General features: G+C 41.7%; 1 protein-coding gene across 4 annotated transcripts in view; it reads left to right on the top strand.

The window, feature by feature from the left end:
• LOC140212608 (F-actin-uncapping protein LRRC16A-like) overlaps positions 1–26259 on the top strand; it is a 345618-nt gene that overhangs the window by 193513 nt on the left and 125846 nt on the right. For all 4 annotated transcript variants that reach the window (XM_072283616.1, XM_072283615.1, XM_072283613.1 and 1 more), the window contains 4 exons: positions 3709–3785; positions 12522–12626; positions 18366–18435; positions 23202–23283. In XM_072283616.1, coding sequence (XP_072139717.1) covers positions 3709–3785; positions 12522–12626; positions 18366–18435; positions 23202–23283 — 334 coding nt within the window. The remainder of the gene's footprint in view (positions 1–3708; positions 3786–12521; positions 12627–18365; positions 18436–23201; positions 23284–26259) is intronic.

Genomic DNA, 26259 nt, shown 5'->3' with positions numbered 1-26259 from the left:
TGTCATTATTCCCTAAACAATGCAGTATAACAACTATATTACATAGCATTTACATTGTATTAGTTATCATAAGTAACCTAGAGATGATTTAAAGTATACGGGAGGATGTGCGTAAGTTATCGTGGATCAGGATTGAAAAAAAAACGGAAGTTCCCTTACTAAGTAAGTCGGAACAGGTATATCCGGTATTATTTGGCGTCAGTTAGTCAAACGTTTGTCTTAGTATATAGTATATATTTTACCCTTCTATGCATATAAAACACTTAAGAAACATATGTTTCAGTGCCGGGCTCGAGTTTGATCCAGTGACAGAGCGCTACCGAGCACGCTCTCCATTCCTGCCGGGTTGATGTGGAGGATCAAAAACTCAAAACCCCAAAACCCAATAATTTAGCCACTGCGTTGCTTAGTAATAATTGTAGCTTTCATCAGGGCAGGGCCTTTCTCACTTTATCCTTTAAAATTGTTCCAATCGTTGACCGACTGTAGCCTAATGCTTTTCCAATGACCAATGGTGTTTCACCTCTTTCCAATTGCTTTATTATTTCCACTTTTTGTACAATCGTGATCGTGGTTATTTTCGTGAACAGGAACACTGTGGATTCAGAGCTCCGCCACCAGGTCCTAATGTCCACCGCACTGAGACAGGTTAAATAAGGTCCGGGGTTCCGCTGGGTCCTAAGGTCCACCACATTTAGACAGGTTGAATAAGGGACTTGAGCATCCGCGTTTTTTGATATCCGCGAAGGGTCCTGGAACCAATCCTTCGCAGATAAGGAGGGCCAACTGTGTCTAGCAATGGTGGTTTGCTATTGCCTACTGTTGGGCGAACTAAAGAAATCGCCATTTCTCTTCCCAAATGTTCATCCGCCTGTACTATAGCTGTTGACATTTGAGGTCCTAGCTCATCCACCTTCTCCATCATAAGTTCAGTTACTGAACCTGCCGGATCTGCCGTTGGCCTTCGCTTGTATCCTGAGCAGGAACCCTTGCCGGTGCTACCGTTCTGGGTTAGAGCAGCTCTGGGGGCAATGAATGACTAAGGGGTAACTCCACTTTCCCCAAAGCTCTGAAAGTCCCCAATCAGAGTCTCATCACCAGTTGCAGTTTAGAGCCATACCCAGGGCAAAGACAAGACAATTCAAGACAAATCTGAAGACGCCTCACCCGGTAGGATTGATTCTGGGTAGCAGAGGATCCCCAACCGTCATCAAGCTACTGCTCATAAAATACAAGTAACACAAAAGAAAATTATTGCCACATGGAATGTAAGAACCCTATATCAAGCAGGAAGATTGGACAATGTGATAAATGAAATGGAAAGACTAAAGATTAGCATCATGGGAATTAGCAAAGTTCATTGTATAGGTACCGGAACATGTCAGAATAGAAATAAAACACTAATTTATTCTTGTGGGACATCCCATACTAATGAAGTAGGAATTCTTATGGATGAAAACATGGCAAAAAGTGTTTTAGGACATTGGGCAATACCAGAAAGAGTGCTCCTTGTTAGATTCAGAGGACAACCATTTAATTTAGCAATTATACAGGTATATACACCAACAACACATGGAACAAATGAGGATATAGATAAATTCTATGAAGAGCTTGAACAAGCAAAGAATGCATGCAAATCTCAAGATATTGTTATTGTCATGGGAGAGGAGTATGGCATATAAAATTATGAGGGACTCGCTAGATTACATTCAGCAGAGGGGCCAAATTTTACTCAGAGTGGTAGATGCCTGGAATGCGCTGCCTGGTATGGTAGTAGAGGCAGATACATAAGAGGCTTTTAAGAGATATTTAGATGGGCTGTTGAATATGGGGAAGATGGAGGGATATGGACACTGTGTAGGTAGGAAGGACTAGTGTTTGAGCTTTTTAAAATTTACTTTTTAGCTGGCTCGGTACAATATTGTGGGCCAAAGGGCTAGTTCCTGTGTTGTACTGTTTGACGTTCTATGTTCTACTGAATGAAGGTGAAATGGCACCTGCCCAGAGATACGTTTTTCCATCAAGATGGATAATTCTTTTTGCGGGTGTCTTTGTCCGCATGCCCTAAGGGTGATTTACTTCCTGGTTGAATTAAAGCTAGTAAAAAGGTACTGTGCTTAATTTCTAGTTAGGTAATCTGGAGGCCTGTACTAATAATCCAGGAGACTAAGTCAACTGTGAAAATTAAACTAAATTAATAATACAGAAAAATATCTGCTAGTCTTAATTGAGCACTGGAATTACAATGACCACTGGAACTACTGCTTGTCATAGAAACCCATCTGGTACATCCTTGTCCTTCAGAAAGGAAATCTCCCTTTAGGACTTCCAGTTGGAATATTCAAGCTGCCATTCATGTGACACAGTTCACCAGCTGCACAGAATAGGCTTATGTTGAAGGTGGTGTATGATTCTGAGGAAAGATGATTGACCTCATAAGAGATGGTTTGATTAAAGGGAATACAGCTGATACTTATCTGAGACCTGGCCAAGTGACCTGAGGGAAAATTTACTCCAGTGAATAGGCAAATAAGTGACCTTTATTTAATTGTTGTGTGAGCAATAGAATGCAAGGAATTCACTGTCTTCACTCAGCTCCAGTGATTGATCAATTTTGCTGTCTGTAATTCCTAGCAAAACATTGTAGTTATTTGTATACATTTATTTTTAAGATTATATCTGCTTTGGGAAACTGCAAAGGTTGGTTTTAATATACTATGTTTCTGTAATTTGTTACTGAAAATATCAAACCAGTAAAATTCTAGTAGCCTGGCACCCTTGGGATTCTGGTAGTGCCGACCTAGCAGATTTTCCAAGCTATTGGACATTAGTCCTTTTGACAGAGTCATACAGCATGGATATGGGGGCTTCATCCTAACTGGTTCACACTGACCAAGTATCTCATGTAAGTGAATCCCATTTGTCTATGTTTGACCCATATCCTTCAACCCTCCTTATCCATGTACCTGAGTATTTTTTTAAAAATGTTGTTAATGTCCCTGGCAGCTCATTCCATATACTGACATTTGGGTGGTAAATTTGTCCCTGGGGTTCCTATTCAATCTCTCCCCTTTCCCCTCTCACCTTGAACAAATGCCCTTGAGTTCTTGATTCCCACCCAGAGGAAAAGGCGCTACAGAGATCCTGTTGAAGACCCTCAAATATCCAAATATTGGATGATATCCAAGTACTCCTTTACTTCACACTTCTGCATATTATGCAGTGGCACAGTATAATAAAGTGTAAATGTTTTATATTGCTCCTGTAGACACATATACTTGTGCATGTGAAAATAAACTCAATTCAACCATAATATTTTTTTTCTCAGGGAACTCTGCCAGTTTAAAGGGAGTGGGGAATTTACAAACACTTCTGACCTGGCAGTTTCTCCACACTAGTTCCAGCAGTTCTAACCTCAGGATCTGACCACACGCCTTGCTTGTACTCTGGACCCCTGACTTGTGTTCCAAATATACAGGCGAACCAGGCATCAAACCTTCAGGATTTCTGAACAATCAAATGCTGGATTATTAGAAATTTACCCCAGACTAACAGGTAGTAATGACAAATATGGAAAGGAAAGAGCATGTACATTTCTGATGGATGATCTAAATGTTTTGATAATCCACAACTATGTCATATTGCAGTCATGTATGATGCATGTTATGTACAAGCTGTGATGGGTCATTAAACAATCTTCTTTTACAGGTGTGTGCAGCACTTCTGCGAGGGTGTTGTCAACACCTGGCGTCTCTTCATCTGTCTAAAAGTATTTTCTCGCACAGGTAGTTAATTTGTTTTCAAATTTATTTTCTTCACTTGATGAAGTATTGCCAAATTTGTACTGTTTATTTTGGGGAGGTACGGGAATGAACTGGCTTCTGCAATTGCCAGATGTACAATTTTACTTGACTTTGTCAGAACTGCTTTCTACTTTTCCATTTCCCCTTTTCTGTATGGAAGCATTCAGTGCGACTAGTGTGTGGTGAAAAGTACTGAGGTCTGGGAATTGCTGAGGTTATAATAGCAGGGCATTTGAAGGATGTGCATCAGTAGAGTGTTTCTGAAAACCGTTTTCATTGTTTTTCTGCCTGTATTATTGCTACTAGGAGTGTCCACAGCCAAAGTAACTATCTCCAGTTCACTCAGGACACCCTGTATCTAATAAAAATAGGTATTTTCCTAGATTAGCTACTTGCTTTACAGTTGCAGAATGTTCATGCATTGGTTGGGACACCCTGTAATCCTGAAGCAAAATCAGTAACAGATCAGAAATGGATTCTGAAGATTTTTGTTCATCAAATGATTTCAGTTACAGAAGTGGATGTTAATTGGTCATTGTAAATTGTCGCCTGATTAGGTTAGGGTTAAATGGTAATACAGTGGCTAGCGAAAACACATCATAATACTTGCACTCAGTGAAGAGGCATTGTGCAGTAACAGATGAGCTTGTTTAGCTGTGGATGCAAATGATGCATTAGGTCATGTGGAGGGCTGGTGCTGATTACATTTGAACCATTATCAAAGATGTATTGTGCAATATACCGATCTTCAAGGAACTCAGTGTAGTTATACAACGCGTTTCTTTTTTAGCCTTAGATATTCCTTTTCTGACTAAAATTTTTATTTATTGAGATACAGAGCAGAATAGGCACTTCGAGTCAGGCTGCTTAGCGTATCCCCCGATTTAATCCCAGCCTAATCACAGAACAATTTACAGTGACCGATTAACGTACCAACCGGTACGCCTTTGGAGGTGGGAAGAAACTGGAGCACCCGGAGGAAACCCACGCGGTCACAGGGAGAGTGTACAAACTCCTTAGAGGCATCTGGGGGAATTGAACCCGGGTCACCTGTACTGTGACACGTTGTGCTAACTACTACGGCTAAGCTGTCCGTTTTTTGGAATTGGATGAACAAAAAGTCAAAGAGCAAGAACATCAAATAGAACAAAAAGATTTTAGGGTCCTTCAGCAACTGTGTAAAGTGGGTATTATTCAACTTCCCAGTAAGCTTATTTTGAGATAGAGATAGAGTAAACAGATACTCTCTGTCTCTGCCTCTCATAATCTTGTAAATCTCTATCAGCTCTCCCCTCAGCATGAAAAAAGTGCACCAATGTTCCAAAGCAAGGACAAATATTTATATGGGTATGATGAGTTGAGATTCTACTTTAAGTGATCTGATATTTAAAATCTAGAATGAATTCAATAATGAAATTAAAAAGATCCAAGAAAAATTACTGCTAGAAATGAAAATGTAAAAAAGATTTTTACAGAAAAGTGAATTCATAATGGAAATTTGCACATTAAAATAATGTCTCTTGGTGCTTGATTATTTCTTCATGGAAAGACCCCTCAAAACCTTAACAGGCTGTAAAATATATTTTGGCACCTGTTAGTATAATTCCTTAACGGGCTGTAAATAGGTTGGTTGGTAAATGACCACTGTAAATTGACTGTGTAGGTGAGTGGTGGAATTTGAGAGACGGTGGGGAGAATAAAATTAGATCAATGTAATATTAGTGAAAATGGGCGTTTGATTCATGGGCCAGAGGACCTGTATCTGTTCTCATGGCTCTAAATCCCTGACTCCATGACTGCGCTCTCTGATGTATACAAAGACAAAGGAAACAAGAGGAAATCTGCAGATGCTGGAAATCCAAGCAACACACACACAAAATGCTGGAGGAACGCAACAGGTCAGGCAGCATCTATGGAAAAGAGTACAGTCGACGTTTCAGGCTGAGACCTTTCCAAAGGAACCTGCTTATCAGCAAATTATCCGGTCATTTATCTATTGTTAGTCATTTGATGCACTGCTGATGTTATACCATTTCCTTAAAATCCAAATGCAGTATTAGTTAAGAAGTAACAAGCAATCTGCTTGAGAAACTCAATGGGTCAAGCAACATCTGTGAGGAACAGAACTGTTGGCGCATTGGGTCGAAACTCTGAATCAGAACTCAATTTCTTCTTTGCTTCGTGGCTGTCTGTGGAGAAGACAAATGTCAGGGTTGTATACTTCGTGAATACTTAGATAATAAATGTACTTTGCATCCCTTGAATTCCTGTCCTCTCACACATGCTGCTCAAGATATTGTGTTCCCAAACAACACACACAAAATGCTGGAGGAACTCAGTAGGCCCGGCAGCATCTATGGAAAAGAATAAACCGTCAACATTTTGGGCCCAGACCACAGTCCTGAGGCTGTTGAACCATGATGTTTAGGTCTTCAGGCTTCTGATCACTTGTCCTTCATGCAACGATGAGAACCACTCTAATCATCTGTGATTTGAAGCAGCTGGACTGGACTGTGGGTACATAGATGGCACCAACAAAATGTTCTTTGGCACCGTGGTCAAAAGGTGGCTGCCACATTGGGTTGGGGTTGTTGGCTTGAGCTTTCCTGGCCAGCTTAAGTCTCTGTGCTGCAATTGTCCTTTCTGCCTCGTGTAATTACGTGCTTAAGGTGGAAGGAGCGCCACTCAACCCAATCCTGGGCAATAAGCTGCTGTGAGTCTGGGCTGATGCAAAGGCTTCAGTGAAGTTTTCAGTGTGTCTTTATAGTGTTTTCTCTGACCTCCATGGGAACGCTTTCCTTTCTGAAGTTCACCACAAAGCAGTCCCTTAGGCAGCCAATGGACTGACCTACAAGCTACGTGGCCTTGCCAGTGCAACTGGGCTGCATCAGGATGGTGTTGATACTGGGCAGGCCCACCTTGGTAAGTACGTCAGTGTCAGGGATTCTGTCTTGCCACTTAATGTTGCAGAACATTCTGAGTCAGACCATGTCGAAGAGGTTCCGTTTCTCATCATGCTGTGCGTATACTGTCCATGTTTCACAGGCATAAAGCAGAGTTGGGGAGTACTATTGCCCTATACACCTCAACTTCATCTGTTGACTTATGCCTCTTCTATTCTAGTCACTGATATTAAGCCTGTCAAGGCTACACTTGTTTTAACGATCCTGCCATTTACTTCATCAATAATGATGGTCTGGGTCAGTGTGCTGCCAAGATATGTGAACCTGTTCACTGGGCTGAGACTACGACCTTTGATTGTAATGTTTGGCTCTACATACGGTTTCCCCGGAACGAGCTGATGCATGACTTCAATCTTGATGTTGGTGGTAAGCCCAAAATTGGCACATACATCAGAAAGCTTGTTGACACAGCGCTGCATGTCATCTTTTGAACCAGCATTGAGGGCACAGTCATCAGCAAAGAGTCAGTCTGTGATGTTTGTCGTAACCTTAGTTTTTGCTTGCAGTTTCCCATCTGTGAGGAATCTGATGCTGATGCCTACGTCACCACATCTGAAGGCATTAGTCAACGTGGTGGGAAACACCAGACTGTACAGCATTGATGCCAAGACGCAGCCCTGCTTGACCCTGTTCTAGACAAGAAAGGGCTCGGATGTCTCACCATTGTCCTGAACTCCAGCCTGCATGCCATCATGGAGCTGCTGCACATTGGTGATGAATTTCCTTGAGCATCTGAACTTCCACAGACTCTTTCTCCTAACAGTGTTGAAATTCTTAGTCAAATTGAAATAGCAGGAGAATGGATCAGTATTTTGCTCCTGACATCTCTCATGCTGCAAAACACCATCTCAATAGTCCTATGCTCTTTCCAGAATCCACACTGGCTCTCTGGTAGAAATTCCCAGTCAGGGTGTGATAGATGGTTGAGAAGAAGCCTGGCAAAAATCTCCTCTGTGATAGTCAACAAGGATATTTCCTGATAGTTGTCACAGGACTGTCAGTTTCCTTTTTGCACATACATGTGGATGATGGATGCATCTTTAAGTTCCTGTGGAATTATCTCTTACTGCCACGTGAGTTGGAAGGGCTGATGGAACTTTTCTGTTAGCACTGCACGGCTTCCCTTGTAGGCCTCAGCTGGTATCGCATCTGATCCAGGCGCTTTGCTGTTAGGGAGTTGATGTACGGCTTTTCGGGTTTCAACGAAGGTCAGTTGCACATCTGGTGCTTCATTTTCAGGCATTTGGAGCAGGCAATCAATGGCTTTGTCATTTATAGTCGAAGGACAATGCAGAAGGACAGTTCAAGTGCTCAGCTCACATATGAAGAATTTTCTCTTTCTTTGTGATCAGCGTGTTCCTATTAGCACTAGGAGAGGGGATGATCCAGATGATGTGGAGCCATAGACTTCCTTTACTGCAGCATTGTTCTTTAAATGATTCCTATCTGCATACGCCTGGATCTCATCAGCTTTATTACTCAGCCAGAGATCCTGCATCTGGTGCAGTTATGTTGTATGGTCCTTTGTATGTTATTGAAGGCATCCTTCTTTGAGATGGACTTGGAGTCACTGAGGAAAACTTTGTGGAGACAGAGTTTCTCATCTAGCAGTTGTTTGATGTCGACACAGTTTACATCAAACCAGTCCTTGTGCTTTCTGGTAGGAGGCCCAGAATCTCTGAAGCAGTGTTATAGATCAGCTCTCGAAGGGCTGATCAAGCAGTTTCCACATTCTGTTTGTCAAGAGGGGTGGATTTAAGCAGTCTTCCAGAGTTTCAACGAAGACTGCTTTATGTTGCTGCTTTTCAGCTTGGTATGTTCAGTCATCTTTGGGCTTTCTTCCCTTGTGGCCGTCTCTTGGGCTGGATATGGATGTTCAGTTTAGAAAGTGGTCTGTCCAGCCGTCAGCACCACGCGTAGACTTTGTCACCCTTGCATTCTTCCTGTCTGTCTTCCTGATGATGACTTAGTCAATCAGGTGCCTGTGGTTAGAACAGGGATGCTCCCACCAAGTTCTGTTGCGGGTGGGAAGTTGGAAGACAGTGTTGTTGATCAACAATTCATGTTAGGCACATGTCTGGAGTAGTGGAAGACCATTGCTGTTACAACAGCCAACGCCATATTTCCCAATCACCCCATCCCAGGAGGTGTTGTCAGAGCCTACCTTTGTGTTGAGTCACCAAGGGTGATAAGCTTGTCAGTGGCAATAACTGAGCACAATTCTTCATAGCACTTGTCCTTGACATCATCTAGGTTGGTCATGGTTGGGGCGTAAACACTGACGATGATGTCATGTTTCTGACCATGAGACGAGGAGTTTCATGATCATGAGCCAGTCATTCACGTCCTTTGTATGTCAGCAAGATTTCCAGTGCTAATCTGTCTTTACTGCAAATCCAATCCCAGCCTCATGTCAGTCATGATTTCCTCTTCCACTCCAAAAGAATGCGTATTCTTCGCCCTTTTCACAAATTTCACCTTCTTTTGCAAGTCAAGTCTCTCTCAGGGCTGTTATATCAGGCTAACTCTCCCCCTAATAGAGCAGTTCTCCTCTGAGGTCTGTCAGCATTGACTCTGTCCAATAGTGTGCACGCATTTCTCACACCGAGAGTGAGAGGAATAGTCCTTAATTTTCTCTTTGACGTATTTTGACCACTGTGATAGGGTCCCCACCAGCTGTGGTAAACTGGCCAGGCAACGTTAAAGGCACTTTGTCCAGCCTGTTCCTCATACCATGGAGGTAAGAAGTGCATTCCTGGAAAGGGCTGCTCCATGTCTGTGGATAATAACCATGTGGCCTGAGCCACCAGCGTGCAGGTTTGTGGCTACGGCTGCCAGTGTACCCACACCTAGCCTTTCGCCACAGGACTCGGAATGGTTTGTGACGGGAAGGATGGACAGCCAGCCTGACTTACAGAACGACTCAGTTTAAAGTGAGGAAGAATTGCACCATGTCGATCTCTCTCACTCATCTGAGACCATCAGTATCCAGTGGCAAGACGGAGTCAGGATGGCTGGAGATGTTGTCAGATGGTCCACAGCACCTTGCCTCCTCTCACACTAAACACTCCGCAGTGGCTCGTCACACTCTAAACACTCCGCGGTGCCCCGTCACTCTGTGAACGCTCCGCGGTGCCCCATCACGCTGTGAACACTCCGCAGTGCCCCGTCACGCTCTGAACACTCCGCAGTGCCCCGTCACTCTGTGAACGCTCTGCGGTGCCCCGTCACTCTGTGAACGCTCCGCAGTGCCCCGCCACACTGTAAACACTCTGCAGTGCCCCGTCACACTCTCAACGCTCCGCGGTGCCCCGTCACACTCTAAACGCTCCACGGTGCCCCGTCACGCTCTGAACACTCCACAGTGCCCCGTCACGCTCTGAACACTTCCACAGTGCTTTGCCAGGCCTGCCTTTCTGGCCTTTGATCCAAATTAGTGGTTACCTCTGCGCAGTCTGCGGGGTCCAGTCTTCACTAGATTGTGTAGGCAAGCCCAAACTCACTCAGGGTGTAAGACCCATTGGTTCCCCTCACCTGGTTTAGCCTCCTCATCGAAGCAGTTTACCATGGTTTAGCGCTGGCACTAGTAAACAGCTGCTTGGAGCCACAGGTGAGAGCTGAGTGCCAAATGGGGAACAAGGGTGGGCGAGCTGCTCCCAAGGGAGCCTACTGTGTCCGCACCATCAGAGGTGCTACCTTTCCCTGCCACCCCATACGTCCCAGGCTCCTGAGAAGAGGGCATGGCCCAAATGGTTGGGGTACTTAATGGTGGATGTTGCCTTCTTGAGACGTCATATCGCAGCAGTCCTTGATGGTGGAGAGACATATACTTGTGATGGAATGGGCTGAGCCCACCTCTGTCTGCAGTCTCTTGAATTCTGTATCCATACCAGGCCGTGATGCATCCAATCAGAATGCTTTCCTCTGTATATCAATCTTCTGTGACATGTCAAATGTCTTTAAACTTTCAGGGAAAACAAGAAACTGGCGACCCACCTTCTTGGTTCTGTACTTTAGGGCCAGGATCAATGCTCTGTGATGTTGACACTGAGGAAAGAAGCTGGCCGCCCTCCCCACTCTGCAATGAAATCTGGTGTCAATGATTAAACAGAAAAATGAAAACTTTTTTCTGCAGTTATTCCCCTGCATGCCCCAAGTCCCCCTCACACTTCTATTTCCCAGCCGATGAGGGGGAATGGCGTTGGCGTATGTGGGAACTGACTGACTGCCTCACTCATAGTTAACATTATTCACCTCTCCCAGTTCACCACTCCCCCGTCCCCATCCTTATTCACTGGCCTTTCTGCTCCCCTTACATTTACCCAAATAACCTGTAGGTTTAATGATTATCTGATAAGGGGATGGTACAACAAAAATAATTATTATGCCTTGTTGTGTTCAATAGGATCTCAGTGTTCCCAGCTTTGATTTTACTGCATGCATTTTTTAAAAACCAATAAATGTTCTTGTAGCCTTAGGTGATAAATGTACCAGTGTACATCAGTTTACATCAGAATAGTATGGGACATTATGGGCCTTTCAGCCCAAGATAGCGTACACTGCCCAATCAGTCTACTTTCAATATAGATAAAGCTGAAAAAGGACTGCATCAGTTTGAATGGATTGAATAAGAGAAAAACTCGTCTGCATGTTCATTGTCAATTCAGAAGGCAAGAAGAAGACAGTTTCTGCTTTCTTTGTCGCAGAACTGCTATTGATGGCTACCTCATGTGTTGAGCATCAGGGTTTGAGTGATACACAGTGGAAAGGTTCAAAGCCCTGTGGTGGATGCTTTTCTACTCAGTCCAGATGTCTTAGAGGAGTTTGTTCATAATTTTCTGTGAGCTGGCATCAGTCAACTAGCAACTTTTTCTCTTCTTAATGCAAGTCTCATAAGATCGATAAGCAATTCCCTGATGGAATTATTTCAACTTTAATTAATTGCCTGGAGGTATAAATTCATCCTTTGGCTCATCTCTCTCTGTAAATAGTAAAAGTTGCCTGAGTTTCAGAGAATTTTTTTATATATATCTTGATTAACGTTATCTATTGTGCTCATCAGATGCCTGCAATTAACACTTAGAAAAAGCTAATACAAAACAGAAAGCTGAAATAAAAATCAGAAAATCGTGCAGGTCAATTGAAGCGAAAAAAGTGATTATTGTGAACAGTGCAATGAGATAAAAAGCAGCTTTCTGCTGGAACCTTAGATAACTTCATAAAAGGCAAGGCTTAGGGATATTGAGGCCCTGGTTAAGAAGAAGAGGAAGGAGGTGTAGAGAGCAAGGAACAAACGAGGTGCTATCGGAATTTAAGAAATGCAAAAGAATACTTGAGGGTTAAAAGAAGACATGAAGTTGCTCTGATACAGGTACACGAAGAGCAAAAGGATAACAAGGACAGGATTCTGAGTTATTTTAGTTTACAGTTCATGATACTTTGGACATTATTAAAGCACTTCTTCAGAGAGTACGGTGTAAAAGATGTGCACAGAAGAAAGCCTTTGAAGAGCAGTTTTATTTATGCCAGCACTTAAATATGTATTAACTATATAAACTTCGAAAGTTGGGCTCTGCCATCAGCCTAGATAGGCATCTTTCCAAATGCATTTGATTAATTCCGTGTAAGATTTGAATTTCCAAGACTTTGATCTGCCCCTAATGTCATGAAACTGTTATGGTTTGGTAAATTTTGTCTACTTTAATTGTGTTATATGGATAACCTTAAAGTGTATTCTTCTTCCTCCTTTTTGCAGGAAGGGTAAAGAAGTCCCTCAGACGTTCAAGATGTTTTTCAGCAGTTCACAGGCTTTGAAACACATCAATCTGTCGGGGACCAAACTTCCTCCAGATGCAGTCAAGTCAGTATTGGTTTCTTCTCTTTGATGGACATTTCCTTCAGGCATGTGGAAGTGGGTCATTCAGCTCAATCAATCCATGTTTACACATACCCCAACCTTACTTCATCTTTTCTCATCCATAATATATTTCTGTTCTCTTCTGTCGTGCACGTTTGTCCAGCCTCTCCTACATCCAATTATACTGTTCAATTCAACTGCTTGTGTGAAGGAAGGGCGGGACTTCAGGCTTTGCTGTTTCTATCATTCATTCGATAGGGTTTCTTGTTTCATGGATGTCTGCAAAGAGTACGAATTTCAGGTTGTATTCTGTATACAATCACTGATATTAAATGAATCTTTGAACCTTCTGCCAGCAAGCAATCATAGTGCACAGAGAAATGAGCCCTTCAGCCCACCAAATGCATGCAGAGCACCAATGGCCCATTTACACTAGCCTGCCGACATCCCATCCCATCTGCAATTTATTCATGAGAATGTAGGAGAATAAAAGAAAATGGGCTGAATGTAGGATTATTGTAACGGGCAGCATCGACTCAGTAGGTCAATGTTTCTGCTTCTGTCTATGATTTCCATCAACTTCCTTCAGATTCTACCTCTTTTGTACACACCAAGGGTAATTTTCTGTGGCCAATTAGCTTATCGTCCTGCACACCTTTTAAATGTGGGGCTCATGAGGTCACAGGGCCGACATGCAAACTTCACAACTGTACCACTATGCCGTCCCTCTTTCTCAAAGTTCTTTGGGTAAAGAAGTTTATTCTGAATTCTGTGTCAGAATTTTGGTGACATTGCGAGATACAGCAACAAAACAAATCCTTCAGTGCGCTATGTTGTATTGTGTGCTTTACCATGCTAATTCTATTTACATGCAATATAAAGACAGTGAGCCCGGTCTAGATTGTTTGAAGTCGTGATTAGAAATCGCCCATCTCTGCAATGTGATTGTTCAAATAAAAGGAACCAGGAAGGAAATGCTTATAGTTTAATTCACTTAGTTTTCCTGAGATATTGGAAGTTAAGAGTGGACTTTTTCACTTTTCATGGGCTGGAGTTTCAAGTGCTCATCTAGATATATTTTCAGTGTTAAAAATATCTCTGTTTCCTGCTTGAGCCATACTGTGTAGATTCAAAGCATCTTCTGTGTGGAGAAAAAATACTTCCTCAGAACCCCTCTTGATCTCCTACCTCTGCCCTTAAACTTATACCTTCTAGTTTCATACAGCTCTTTTACTGGGGAATGCTTCTACAAGGTAAACAAACCCACCCTATCCAGTCCCTTCTCATACTCAAAACACTCCACCCCAGACAGCATCCTGAGGAATCTCCTGTGCACCCTGTATCTAGTACCATCATGTACTTCCTGTAGTAGGATGACCAGAAATGCCCACAGAGTTCCAGCTTTGACCCAAACTATATATAATATAGTTGTACCATAATCTCCTTGCTCTTATATTCTTTGGTCCATTTCAAGAAAGCAAGTATCCTATATGCCACCTTAACCATTTTTTATATCTGTGCCTGAACTTTTTAGGAGTCCTTAGACTTGTACACCAAAATCTCTTCAATCCTTTTTATTTTATGTTTATTTTTCCTTTTTATTCAGAATCAGGTTTAATATCACCTGCATATGCCATGAAATTTGTTGTTATGTGGCAGCAGTACAATGCAATACAAAATAATAAAAGCTGTGAATTACAGTTGGATGTGTGTGGGTGTGTGTGTGAAGTCTCTTTCAATCCCTTGCAGTGTACCCCTCCCATACCAGACAATGATGCAGCCAATTCGAATGCTCTCCACCGTACCCCTGTAGAAAGTTGCGAGTGTCTTTGGTGAGAAACCAAATCTCCTCAAACTCCTAATGAAATATAGCCACTGACTGCGTTCTTTGTGACTGCATTGATATGTTGCATCCAGATTAGGTCCTCAGAGATATTGGCACTCATTGCTCACTCTTTCCACTTCAAATCCCTCTATGAGGACTGGTGTGTGTTCCCTTGTATTACCCTTTTTGAAGCTTACAATCTGTTCTTTGGTCTTACTGACATTGAGTGCAAGATTGTTGCTGCGACACCATTCAACCAGCTGACATATCTCACTCCTGTAAGCTTCCTCATCATCATCTGAAATTCTGTTAGCGATAGTTGTGTTGTCAGCAAATTTATAGATGGCATTTGAGCTGTGCCTGGCCACACAATCATGGGTATAGAGAGAGTAGAGCAGTGGGCTAAGCACATACCCCGGAGGTGCGCCAGTGATGATTGTCAGTGAGATGGAGATGTTATTTCCGATCCATACAGACTGTGGCTTCCAGTTAGGAAGTCGAGGATCTAGTTGCAAAGGGAGGTACAAAGTCATTCCTGCCTGCGGCCATCAAACTTTACAACTCCTCCCTTGGAGGGTCAGACACCCTGAGCCCATAGGCTGGTCCTAGACTTATTTCATAATTTACTGGCATAATTTATATTACTATTTAACTATTTATGGTTCCATTACTATTTATTATTATGGAGCAGCTGTAACGAAAACCAATTTCCCCCGGGATTAATAAAGTATGACTATGACTAAAGGCCCATGTTTTGGAGCTTTTCAGTCAGAACTGTCGGAAAGATTGTATTAAATGCTGATCTGTAGTCAATAAATAGCAGGCTGACATAAGAATTAGTATTGTCCAAGTAATCCAGGGCCACATGAAGAGCCAACAAGATTGCAATCAGTTGATTCTGCCTGACATGTTCTGCGTTTGAGTGCCTATTTTACCATTTCACACTGACATGCAAAGTTAAATGACCAGGGGGCTTGGACTTTATATTTTACTTCCTGATTTAAGCCTGCACTTGTTTGTAAAGGAATACTGGGAATTGGAATTCTTCTCATTCTTTACGCACGTCAGTCATTGTTCAAACAACATGATACAATGTTGAACTTTCTTGACTCTGCCCTAATGACATTCTGTCTCACTTAGAAGAGCACACTGTATTTATCAGTGTAACAATTGTTCTCTTGCCATCTTGACAGCCACCTTGTATTAAATAGCATTAGTTTTGTGCTGTGGGTATACTCCCAATGGCCCTTCCTCTAAGAATGTCCATCCTCATTTTATCTTGAACCATTGTTCTTATTCAGTGTGGCCACTATCTTGGTCATTGTAGCTCCCAATAGTTGTGAGGTTTCATTTTCTACACCTCCTCTGGTCCTGTAATGCACTCTAACTCTACCTTCCCGTTCTTTTGTCATACTTTTAAACAACTTAAAGTGTTCTTTGCTGTTAAAGTTCCTGAAAAAGATGGAATCTTTTAATTGGGGAAGGGCAAATTATGAGGCTATAAGGCTAGAACCTGCGGGTGTGAATTGGGATGATGTTTTTGCAGGGAAATGTACTATGGACATGTGGTCGATGTTTAGGGATCTCTTGCAGAATGTTAGGGATAAATTTGTCCCGGTGAGGAAGATAAAGAATGGTACGGTGAACAAACCATGGGTGACAAGTGAGGTGGAAAATCTAGTCAGGTGGAAGAAGGCAGCATACATGAGTTTTAGGAAGCAAGGATCAGATGGGTCTATTGAGGAATATAGGGTAGCAAGAAATAAGCTTAAGAAGGGGCTGAGGAGAGCAAGAAGGGGGCATGAGAGGACCTTGGTGAGTAGAGTAAAGGAAAACCACAAGGCATTCTTCAATTATGTGAAGAACACAAGGTTGACTGGAGTGAAGGTAGGGCCAATTAGAGATAAAGGTGGGAGGATGTGCCTGGAGGCTGTGGAAGTGAGCGAGGTCCTCAATGAATACTTCACTTCGGTATTCACCAATGAGAGGGAACTTGATGACAGTGAGGACAATATGAGTGAGGTTGATGTTCTGGAGCATGTTGATATTAAGGGAGAGGAGGTGTTGGAGTTGTTAAAATACACTAGGATGGATCAGTCCCTGGGGCCTGATGGAATATTCCCCAAGCTGCTCCACGAGGTGAGGGAAGAGATTGCTGAGCCTCTGGCTAGGATCTTTATGTCCTCGTTGTCCACGGGAATGGTACCAGAGGATTGGAGGGAGGTGAATGTTGTCCCCTTGTTCAAAAAAGGTAGTAGGGATAGTCCGGGTAATTATAGACCAGCGAGTCTTACGTCTGTGGTGGGAAAGCTGTTGGAAAAAATTCTTAGAGATAGGATCTATAGGCATTTAGCGAATCATGGTCTGATCAGGGACAGTCAGCATGGCTTTGTGAAGGGCAGATCATGTCTAACAAACCTGATAGAGTTCTTTGAGAAGGTGACCAGGCATATAGATGAGGGTACTGTAGTGGATGTGATCTACATGGATTTTAGTAAGGCTTTTGACAAGGTTCAACATGGTAGGCTTATTCAGAAAGTCAGAAGGCATTGGGATCCAGGGAGGTTTGGCCAGGTGGATTCAGAATTGGCTTGCCTGCAGAAAGCAGAGGGTCGTGGTGGAGGGAGTACATTCGGATTGGAGGGTTATGACTAGTGATGTCCCACAAGGATTGGTTCTGGGACCTCTACTTTTCGTGATTTTTATTAACGACCTGGATGTCGGGGTAGAAGGGTGTGTTGGCAAGTTTGCAAACGACACAAAGGTTGGTGGTGTTGTGGATAGTGTAGAGGGTTGTTGAAGATTGCAGAGAGACATTGATAGGTTGCAGAAGTGGGCTGAGAAGTGGCAGATGGAGTTCAACCCGGAGAAGTGTGAGATGGTACACTTTGGAAGGACAAACTCCAAGGCAGAGTACAAAGTAAATGGCAGGATACTTGGTAGTGTGGAGGAGCCGAGGGATCTAGGGGTACATGTCCACAGTTCCCTGAAAGTTGCCTCACAGGTAGATAGGGTAGTTAAGAAAGCTTATGGGGTGTTAGCTTTCATAAGACGAGGGATAGAGTTTAAGAGTTGTGAGGTAATGATGCAGCTGTATAAAACTCTGGTTGGGCCACAGTTGGAGTACTGTGTCCAGTTCCGGTCGCCTCACTATAGGAAGGATGTGGAAGCATTGGAAAGGGTACAGAGGAAATTTACCAGGATGCTGCCTGGTTTAGAGATTATGCATTATGATCAGAGATTAAGGGAGCTAGGGCTTTACTCTTTGGAGAGAAGGAGGATGAGAGGAGACATGATAGAGGTATACAACATATTAAGAGGAATAGGTAGCGTGGACAGCCAGCGCCTCTTCCCTAGGGCACCACTGCTCAATACAAGAGGACATGGCTTTAAGCTAAGGGGTGGGAAGTTCAAGGGGGATATTAGAGGAAGGTTATTTACTCAGAGAGTGGTTGGTGCATGGAATGCACTGCCTGAAGTGGTGGTGGAGGCAGATACACTAGTGAAATTAAAGAGACTACTGGACAGGTATATGGAGGAATTTAAGGTGGAGGGTTGTGTGGGAGGCAGGGTTTAAGGGTTGGCACAACATTGTGGGCCGAAGGGCCTGTAATGTGCTGTACTATTCTATGTTCTATGTTAAAACTATGAAAAGGTGACGTGACAGAAGTGATGGAAATATATCCTCAGTGGCTATTGTTAATGCACATTACAATAGTGGTCATGTATTATTGTGTGCATTAAAAAAAATCCCTTAAATTCAGTGGAATTAAGCTGAGCAACCAGATTATCATGTGCAGTAACTAATGTTGAGTGTGTTTGGAACAAATGGCCGGGGACAAGGACTCTATACTTTCTCTTCTATTATTCCAATGTAGGCATCCAACACTTAAATGAATGCAATTCTTTCTTTACAGAGCACTTCTACTGGGCCTTTCTTGCAATCTTCAACTGAAAGAAGTCTCTCTTGACCTTAGCAGTTGTGAGGTAAGGAGGAATAGTTTAGTTCTTTGAATTAGTTTGAAAATGAAATGGAAAAATGACTTGATTTACCTTTGCTTTTAATTTAGTTTTTTGATTAAATATCATCAATTATTTTTTGTTTATTGGACCACTGGAAAATGACACTGGAGAGGTAGTAATGGGAGGCCAGGAAATTACTGTGAAAGACACTATCAATATGCCGGAAGTTCAAGAAAGTCAGAGGGCAGAAGTGAGTGTAATTGCTATTACTAGGGAGAAGGTGCTTGGAAAGCTGAAAGGTCTGAAGGTAGATATGTCACTTTACCAGATGGACAACACCCTAGAGTTCAATAAGAGGTGCCTGCGAGGCAGGGGGGTGGGATTGTGGAGGCATTAGTAATGATATTTCAAGAATCGCTCGATTCTGGCATGGTTCCAGTGGACTGGAAAATTGAAAATGTCACCCCACTCTTCAAGAAGGGAGAGAGGCAGAAGAAAGAAAATTATAGGCCAGTTAGTCTGGCCTCAGTGGTTCGGAAGGTGTTCATGTCGATTATTAAGGATGAGGTCTCAGGGCATTTGGAGGTACCTGATATAATAGGCCAAAGTCAGCATGGTTTTTCTTAAGGGAAAATCTTGCCTGACAAATCTTTTGGAATTCTTTGAGGAAATAACAAGCAGGATAGACAAAGGAGAATTGGTAGATGTTACGTGCTTGGATTTTTAAAAGGCCTTTGATAACATGCCGCATATGAGGCTGCTTAACAAATTAGAGCTTATGGTATTACAGGAAAGGTACTGACATGGATAGAGGATTGGCTGATTTGTTAGGAGACAAACAGTGGGAATAAAGGGAGCCTTTTCCGGTTGGCTGCCGGTGACGATTAGTGGTGTTCCAGAGAGGTCGATGTTGGGACTGCTTCTCTTTATGTGTCAGTAATTTGGATGATGGAGCTGATGGCTTTGTGGCCAAGTTTGCAGATGTTATGAAGATAAGTGGAGGGGTTGGTAGTGTCGAGGAAGCAAGGAGTCTGCAGTAGGACATTTGAAAGATTGAGAGAATGGGCAAAGAAGAGGCAGATGGAATACAGTGTCGGGAAGTGTATGGTCATGCAATTTGGTAGAAGGAACAAAAGCATAGACTATTTTCTAAATGGGCAGAGAATTCAAAAATCAGAGGTGCAAAGGGACATGGGATTCCTTGTGCAGGATTCCCTCAAGATTAACTTAATTGGCAGTGAGGAAGACAAATGTAATGTTTGCATTCATTTTGAGAGGACTAGAATATAAAAGCAAGGATGCAGTGTTGAAAGGCCTAGATACAGTGGATGTGGTGAGGATGCTTCCTATAGTGGGAGAATCTACGACCAGAGGGGGCAGCCTCCGAATAGAGGAACATACATTTAAAACATACATTTAAAACGGAGATGGGGAGGAATTTCTTTTACCAGAGGGTGATGAATCTGTGAAAGTCATTAGCACAGGTAGCTGTGGAGGCCAGGTAATTGTGTGTATTTTTAGGGGAGGTTGATAGATTCTTGATTAGTTGTGGTTGGAAGGTTACGAGGAGAAGGCAGCAGAACGGGGTTAGGAGGGGAAATGGATCAGCCATGATGAAACAGGGGAGCTGACTCGAAGGACCGAATGGCCTAATTCTGCTCCTATCCCTTATGGGCTTGTAATTTCGAGTTTTACTTGCCTTCAGGCCTTACTGCCCTTGGGTACTGAATTATAAACCAAAATTCATAAAATAAACACAATGGATTCTGCAGATACTGGAAATCCAGAGCGACATACACAGAATGCTGGAGGAACTGAGATTCATCAACACCACCCCTGAATTAGATAAGCTAAACCCTTCAAACTATTTTGCTTCGCTCACATCCTCAATTTGTCAGGAGCATTTCTCATGTGTCATATCAATTTCAGGTATCAAAAATGTGTTTCTTTTGGTTAATTTTTAAAAGTGCAGGAAACATTCAACAGGTTTAGCAAATTGTGCCGGAAGAGAAACAGTCCAAAATCCTTCATGACAACTCAGTCAGTTTCTGGACATGAAGCCTTAACTGCTTCTCTTTGTACCAGGTGCTGAATTATTCAGGTTTTTTCTGGTTTTATTTCAGATTTCCACCATCTACAATTTTCTTTTTGATTTTTATTTACTGTTGATTAATAACCTTGTGATTATAATGTACTAATTAACAGCTTTGCTGCAAATGTGGTCAAGTATGTTAGTGAACCCTAATTCCTCAAGTGTTGTTGGAGAAGCATCATTCTTTGTATTCAGGGGCAAACCTTTGATCTGCAGTATATTGTGTAACTTAGTCGATGAAATAAATTCATCTGTTAGGAATTCCTTAAATCCCGTGTCTCATCAAGAAGTTCCGTGATAAAACATGTTAATTTGTTACTGAAGTTACCTTGTTTCTAAATATTGATAAATCTACATTTTCTCATTCATAGAATAATAATTGGGGGAAAAAGTTGTATAACCAGGTCTTTTCAGGACCATTTGTTTTTAACGATTTTCAAAGGCTAATGTGATGCAGAAGACAAGGATGCTGAACTCACTGTGCTTTAATGCTTTTGCCTACTCCAGCTTTGCACTGATATTTTCCATTCTTTTCCCCTCTACTGCTTTCCTTAGCTTGGTCACTGTGTAAGTACCCTCCCTGCTTTTTAACCTTTGTTGATCCAGTAAAACGGCTTCCTTACCTGTCTATCAGGACTACCTGTTCAACCACTTGACACAGATACTTTGTGCAACAGTATCTCTGCTCAAGCAGTGTTCTGTAATGTGGGCATGTTTCATTTGATCAGACACTTGCCCACTTAAAGAAAAAAATACTTCGTCTTCGGGTATGGATAACTGAAATATAAAGCACTGTTTTTTTTAAAATATTGTAAGGGATATGTTGGCAAAATTTTCATTGGAAACTTTCTGGCGATTTTAGTAATCACGTCAATAACTAGAAGTTGAACTGTTCTTTGTATTTTAGTTGCAGCTTTGAAAATTGATGCATTTTCTTAAGAATTGATTACTGAGGTTAAAGAAATGTAAAATGTTTCATATCAATTGGATGAAGCAGAGATTTATAAGGAGTTTGTATGTTCTCCCTGTGACCTTATGGGTTTCCCCTCTCTCTGCAAAGGCATACCGTTTGGTAGGTTAATTGGTCATTGTAAATTGACTGGTGATTAGACTTGGGTTAAACTGGGGGTTGCTGAGTGGTGTGGCTTGAAGGATCTGTTCAAAGTTGTATCTGAATAACTAAATATGTGACACTTTTTGAGATGTTTTTACATCACAATTGTAATTGAGTATCTAATGGCATCATGAAATATTAGCATCTAAGATTAGAAACGCAAAACCACTGATGCAGTTGAAGGAACAATTAGAGCTACATTTGACACCAGTTTTGTTTTGAAAACATAGTTTAGGAAGGGATGTACCTAAATAAAGTCACTGACCTACACAGTTCCTGTGGCCAGTTTGGAATTTATCAGGTAATGAAGGGTGGAAATTGCTATCCAAGTGTTGAGATTATATGTGATCAGTAATTATTCTATGGAAGCAACCTTGCCATTCTTTTTAATTTAAGTTACTCATTAGTATATTCTTCAGGTCTTAATTACCACCTTTACATTGGCCTCTTTCCTGAATGCTGCTTTCTACTGCTTTTGCATTGAATTTTGATTTGATCTTATCAGCTCAAAGTTCTTAACTGATATGATGAAATAATTCCACTCAAAATTCAAATGTTGCTGCCTTGTTGGGTTGCTTAATTTGGATCACTGAATGCCTGTTTCATTATATTTCCAAGCATAGGAAAAAGAGCAGATTAGTATGTTTTTTGAAAGAGTGACTATGTTTGGTGTTCACCAATCTTAGTAATGAGTTTGCAAACTTTTCATCACCAGTTGAGGTGACATCCTTAATGCACCGTTGTTGGTGTTTCTCTCTGGGAGTGCTCAGGTTTACATGGACCACGCCCCATTGCTTACTTCAGTCCTGATTGGCTACCCCTTCAGTTGACCTTTGAATTCTATTGGCTCGCCTTTCTTTGGCTCTTAATGGTTTGTGGATGACATCTATTTCTATATGTTTGTTTACAGAGTTATCAGAAGAGAACAACGCTTTTAAAAATTCTCTTGCCTGCTGCTTTTTGTTTGCCTGCATTAGAACCTCCATGGTATCCCAGTTATATAAACCCAAGCACTCCCAGAGAGAAACACCAACAACTGCATACCGAGGATCTTAGCATGACTGGTGATGAAATGTCTGCAAGCTAATTGCCTAGCTCGGCAAACACCACAACATCAAGCACCTCAACCCAAGCTACCAGTATTCACCACCATCCTAGAATGACAACGTGCCTCACCTTCTTTTAAAACCTACTGTAGCCGATGTACTAGTTCGGATGGAATTTATAGCATTTATTCATCTTTTATTTCATTGGATCTTTGTTAGTACTTGGTCACTTAATGGCTTTTATGGAAAGCTTGGTTCAAAATGCCACAATGCTTAACTGCTTCTGTTGAATCGCAGTAGCCTTGAACATGTTAACTGTGATCAGTCTGTTCATAACCATCTCTCAGCCTTGTGTCACAAAGGCAGCCAGGCGTCTTTTAAAAAAAATAGAACTACTGATAATGTCTACTGAATATAGTTTTACCTACTGCCCACTAGCTCTACATCAAAATATGTACATAAAACGTTTTTAAATTGAAATCTCTGCATGGTGTCTCATTTTTCTATTTATTCTAATTGAATTTTTCTTTATCAACAGCTAAGATCAGGTGGAGCTCAGATATTGGAAGGTTGTATTGCAGAAGTCCATAATATTTCAAAACTGGATATTTCAGACAACGGTGAGAAGGATATTTTTTTTACATTGAACCTCATCGTGTGTTTAATGGACTGTGGGAAGAATCAATGAGCAAATAATTGTATTTTTAAAAGCCGCGTGGAATTTCACTAGAGTTAATGGTAGGCATCATTCATAACCTGTGGATGCATTTGCAGAGTGATTGCCTGAGAAAATATACTTCATGTTTATATTAAACTGGATTTTCAGATGAATATTAATATAACATCCTGATTGACTACACTGATCTTTTTGCAATTTTATTCTATTCCTGTTGTCAGACTCTTCCACCTTAAGAATTTTATTTTCCTGTTTGGGAAAGGGTTAAAATGACCACCACACTGATACCTAAAATTATGTTGTTCAGTAAAATATTGCAAAGTTTCTACCTATAACATGAGTATCATTTGAGATTTTCTTCTGCAGCTTTTGAAGTAGAAGGTTGAAGAGATGTGGTTGCAGTCTTCAGACAATACGTTTAATTATATATGGTACTGCTTTTTGGGGTCTGCTTAGAATGCTGGTTTTTCTCACTCAAAAACAAAATGACAGTGATCTGTCCTGCATGTAATTTGACTAACTCATCTCCATGGAAACATCACATGGATGCTGCTGTAGGTTGGGAGGATGAGCCATTGATGGAAACATGAACACTGTCCCACTCCGCAATAATACAGCCTGTATTTTCACATTTCCAGTATTTTCTGTTTTTATTTCAGATTTCCAGTATCTGCAGTTTTCATTTTGCTTTTTTGAATGTTGCTGTACAGGCAGGCTTAGGTTAAAGTTTTTCCACTGAATATTGTATGAAATACACTCATTTGGATGAGCCATGGAATTAACAAGATGAGTCTTCCTTTTGATGCAAGGACTTCATAGATATTGCTTCTTTTGCAATTGATAAGTTATGTACTTCTAAAAATCCATTCTTTGTTCACATTTATTCCTGTGCTAATTGCCAGAGGTTTGTTCGGTCTGTGACTCCTTCTGGTGGCACGATTCCAGCAACAGCAGCAGCTCTTTGCTTGAATGACCACTATAGGATAGTGAATGCTAGGCAAAGATTCAACTGAACACAGTAAAATAGAAGCAGGAGCAGACCACCAAGCATTTCAAATCCTCTCAAGGTTGATCTGTGCTGGCTGCAAATCTGCTCCAGAGCTATTTCCCTATAACCCTTAATTCCTTGATCTTTCAAATATTTATTTATCTTTACGTTAAAATATTTCTACAATCTAGCCACAGGGATTGAAACATTGCCAGTAAACTTCCCATTTTTGGCTTTTGCCAACAAAGGATTCAAAGTACGTTTATTATCAAAGTGTGTACACATTATACAACCTTGAGATTCGTCTCTTTACAGGCAGCCACAAAATAAGAAACCCGAAAGAACCTAATTTAAAAAAGACCAACACCCAATGAGCAGAGAGAGAGGAGGAAAATGAAACAACAAACTATCCAAACAATAAAGCCAGCGACAGCATTCTGAACAAAATGGTGTCCATAAACCCGAATGCCAGAGCAGGTCTCAGCGCCGATTAGAACGGAGTAATGGAGTAATCAAATTATGGAGCAGAATCTGCCCCGACCCTCGCCTTCTGTCTGGACACCGTGCCTTTTCAGACCATCTGGCCTGCCGTTTAAATTGTCCAAACCCCGGTTTTAATGTTAATGTTTGTACTCTGATAATGCAAAGACCACAGCCCTAACCATTCTTCTGACTACCACAGCTCTTTGTAGAAATTGCAGCGAGACACCATCCATTCCAACATTTAGTGTATATAAATTGGCCTTGTTGCATAATGCAGTGCCATCTCTTCAAGCATACTGTAATTCCATGGTTATGAACCTCTTTGAGAGATGATGCACAACCACCTTTTGCAAATGTAGAAATGCAAGTTTGTTCTTTAAAGGGAAAAATATCTTACAGATTTCCAAATAATTTAACGTTGGTCTAATTACAGAATGTTTTATCTTTCTCAATTTGCTTCTGAGTTCAGTAACATGAAAATAACCCTTTTGAAGCTTTTAAATATAAGGTAAATGGCAAGATAAAGCGATTCAGTCAAAAGCAATGTGGCTTAGAAAGTTACAAGACCGTAAGATATAGGAACAGAATTAGGCCTCTTGGCCCATCGAGTCTGCACTGCCATTTCATCATGGCTGATCCATTTTCCCTCTGAGCCCCAGTCTCCTGCCTTCCCACTGTATCCCTTCATGCCCTGACTAATCAAGCGTCTATCAACCTCTGCCTTAAATATACCGTATGACTTGGTCTCCTCCACCGCCTGTTTCAACAAATTCCACAGATTCACCACTCTCTGGCTAAAGAAATTCCTCCCCACCTCTGTTCTGAAAGGAGACCCCTCTGTTCTGAGGCCTTTTCCACTGGTCTTCGACTCCCCCACCATAGGAAATATCCTCTCCACATTCACTCTATTGAGGCCTTCCAACATTTGATAGGTTTCAATGAGGTCACCCCTAATTCTTCTGAATTTCACTGAGTTCAGGTCCAAAGCCATCAAACCCTCCTCGTATGACAAACATTTCAATCCGGGAACAACAGGAATTCTGCAGATGCTGGAAATTCAAGCAACACACATAAAAGTTGCTGGTGAACGCAGCAGGCCAGGCAGCACCTCTTCCTAGAGATGCTGCCTGGCCTGCCGCGTTCACCAGCAACTTTTATTTCAATTCGGGAATCATTTTCATACACCTCCTTTGAGCCCTCTCCAGTGTCAGCACATCCTTTCTAAGATAAGGAGCCCAATAACTGCCTCACCAGTGCTTTATGAAGCCTCAACATTACATCCTTTCTTTTACATTTCATTCCTTGCAAAACTAATGCTAACATTTCATTTACCTTTCTCACCACTGATTCAACCTGCAAATTAACCTTGAGGAAATCCTGCACGAGGACTCCCAAGTCCCTTTTGCACCTCAGATTTTTTTGAATTTTCTCTCCATTTAGAAAATAATC

The sequence above is a fragment of the Mobula birostris genome, chromosome 19 (assembly GCF_030028105.1).
Source record: "Mobula birostris isolate sMobBir1 chromosome 19, sMobBir1.hap1, whole genome shotgun sequence".
NCBI lineage: Eukaryota > Metazoa > Chordata > Chondrichthyes > Myliobatiformes > Myliobatidae > Mobula > Mobula birostris.
Note: the sequence above shows the minus strand (reverse complement) of the source record. Positions and strands in the feature narration are given on the sequence as shown.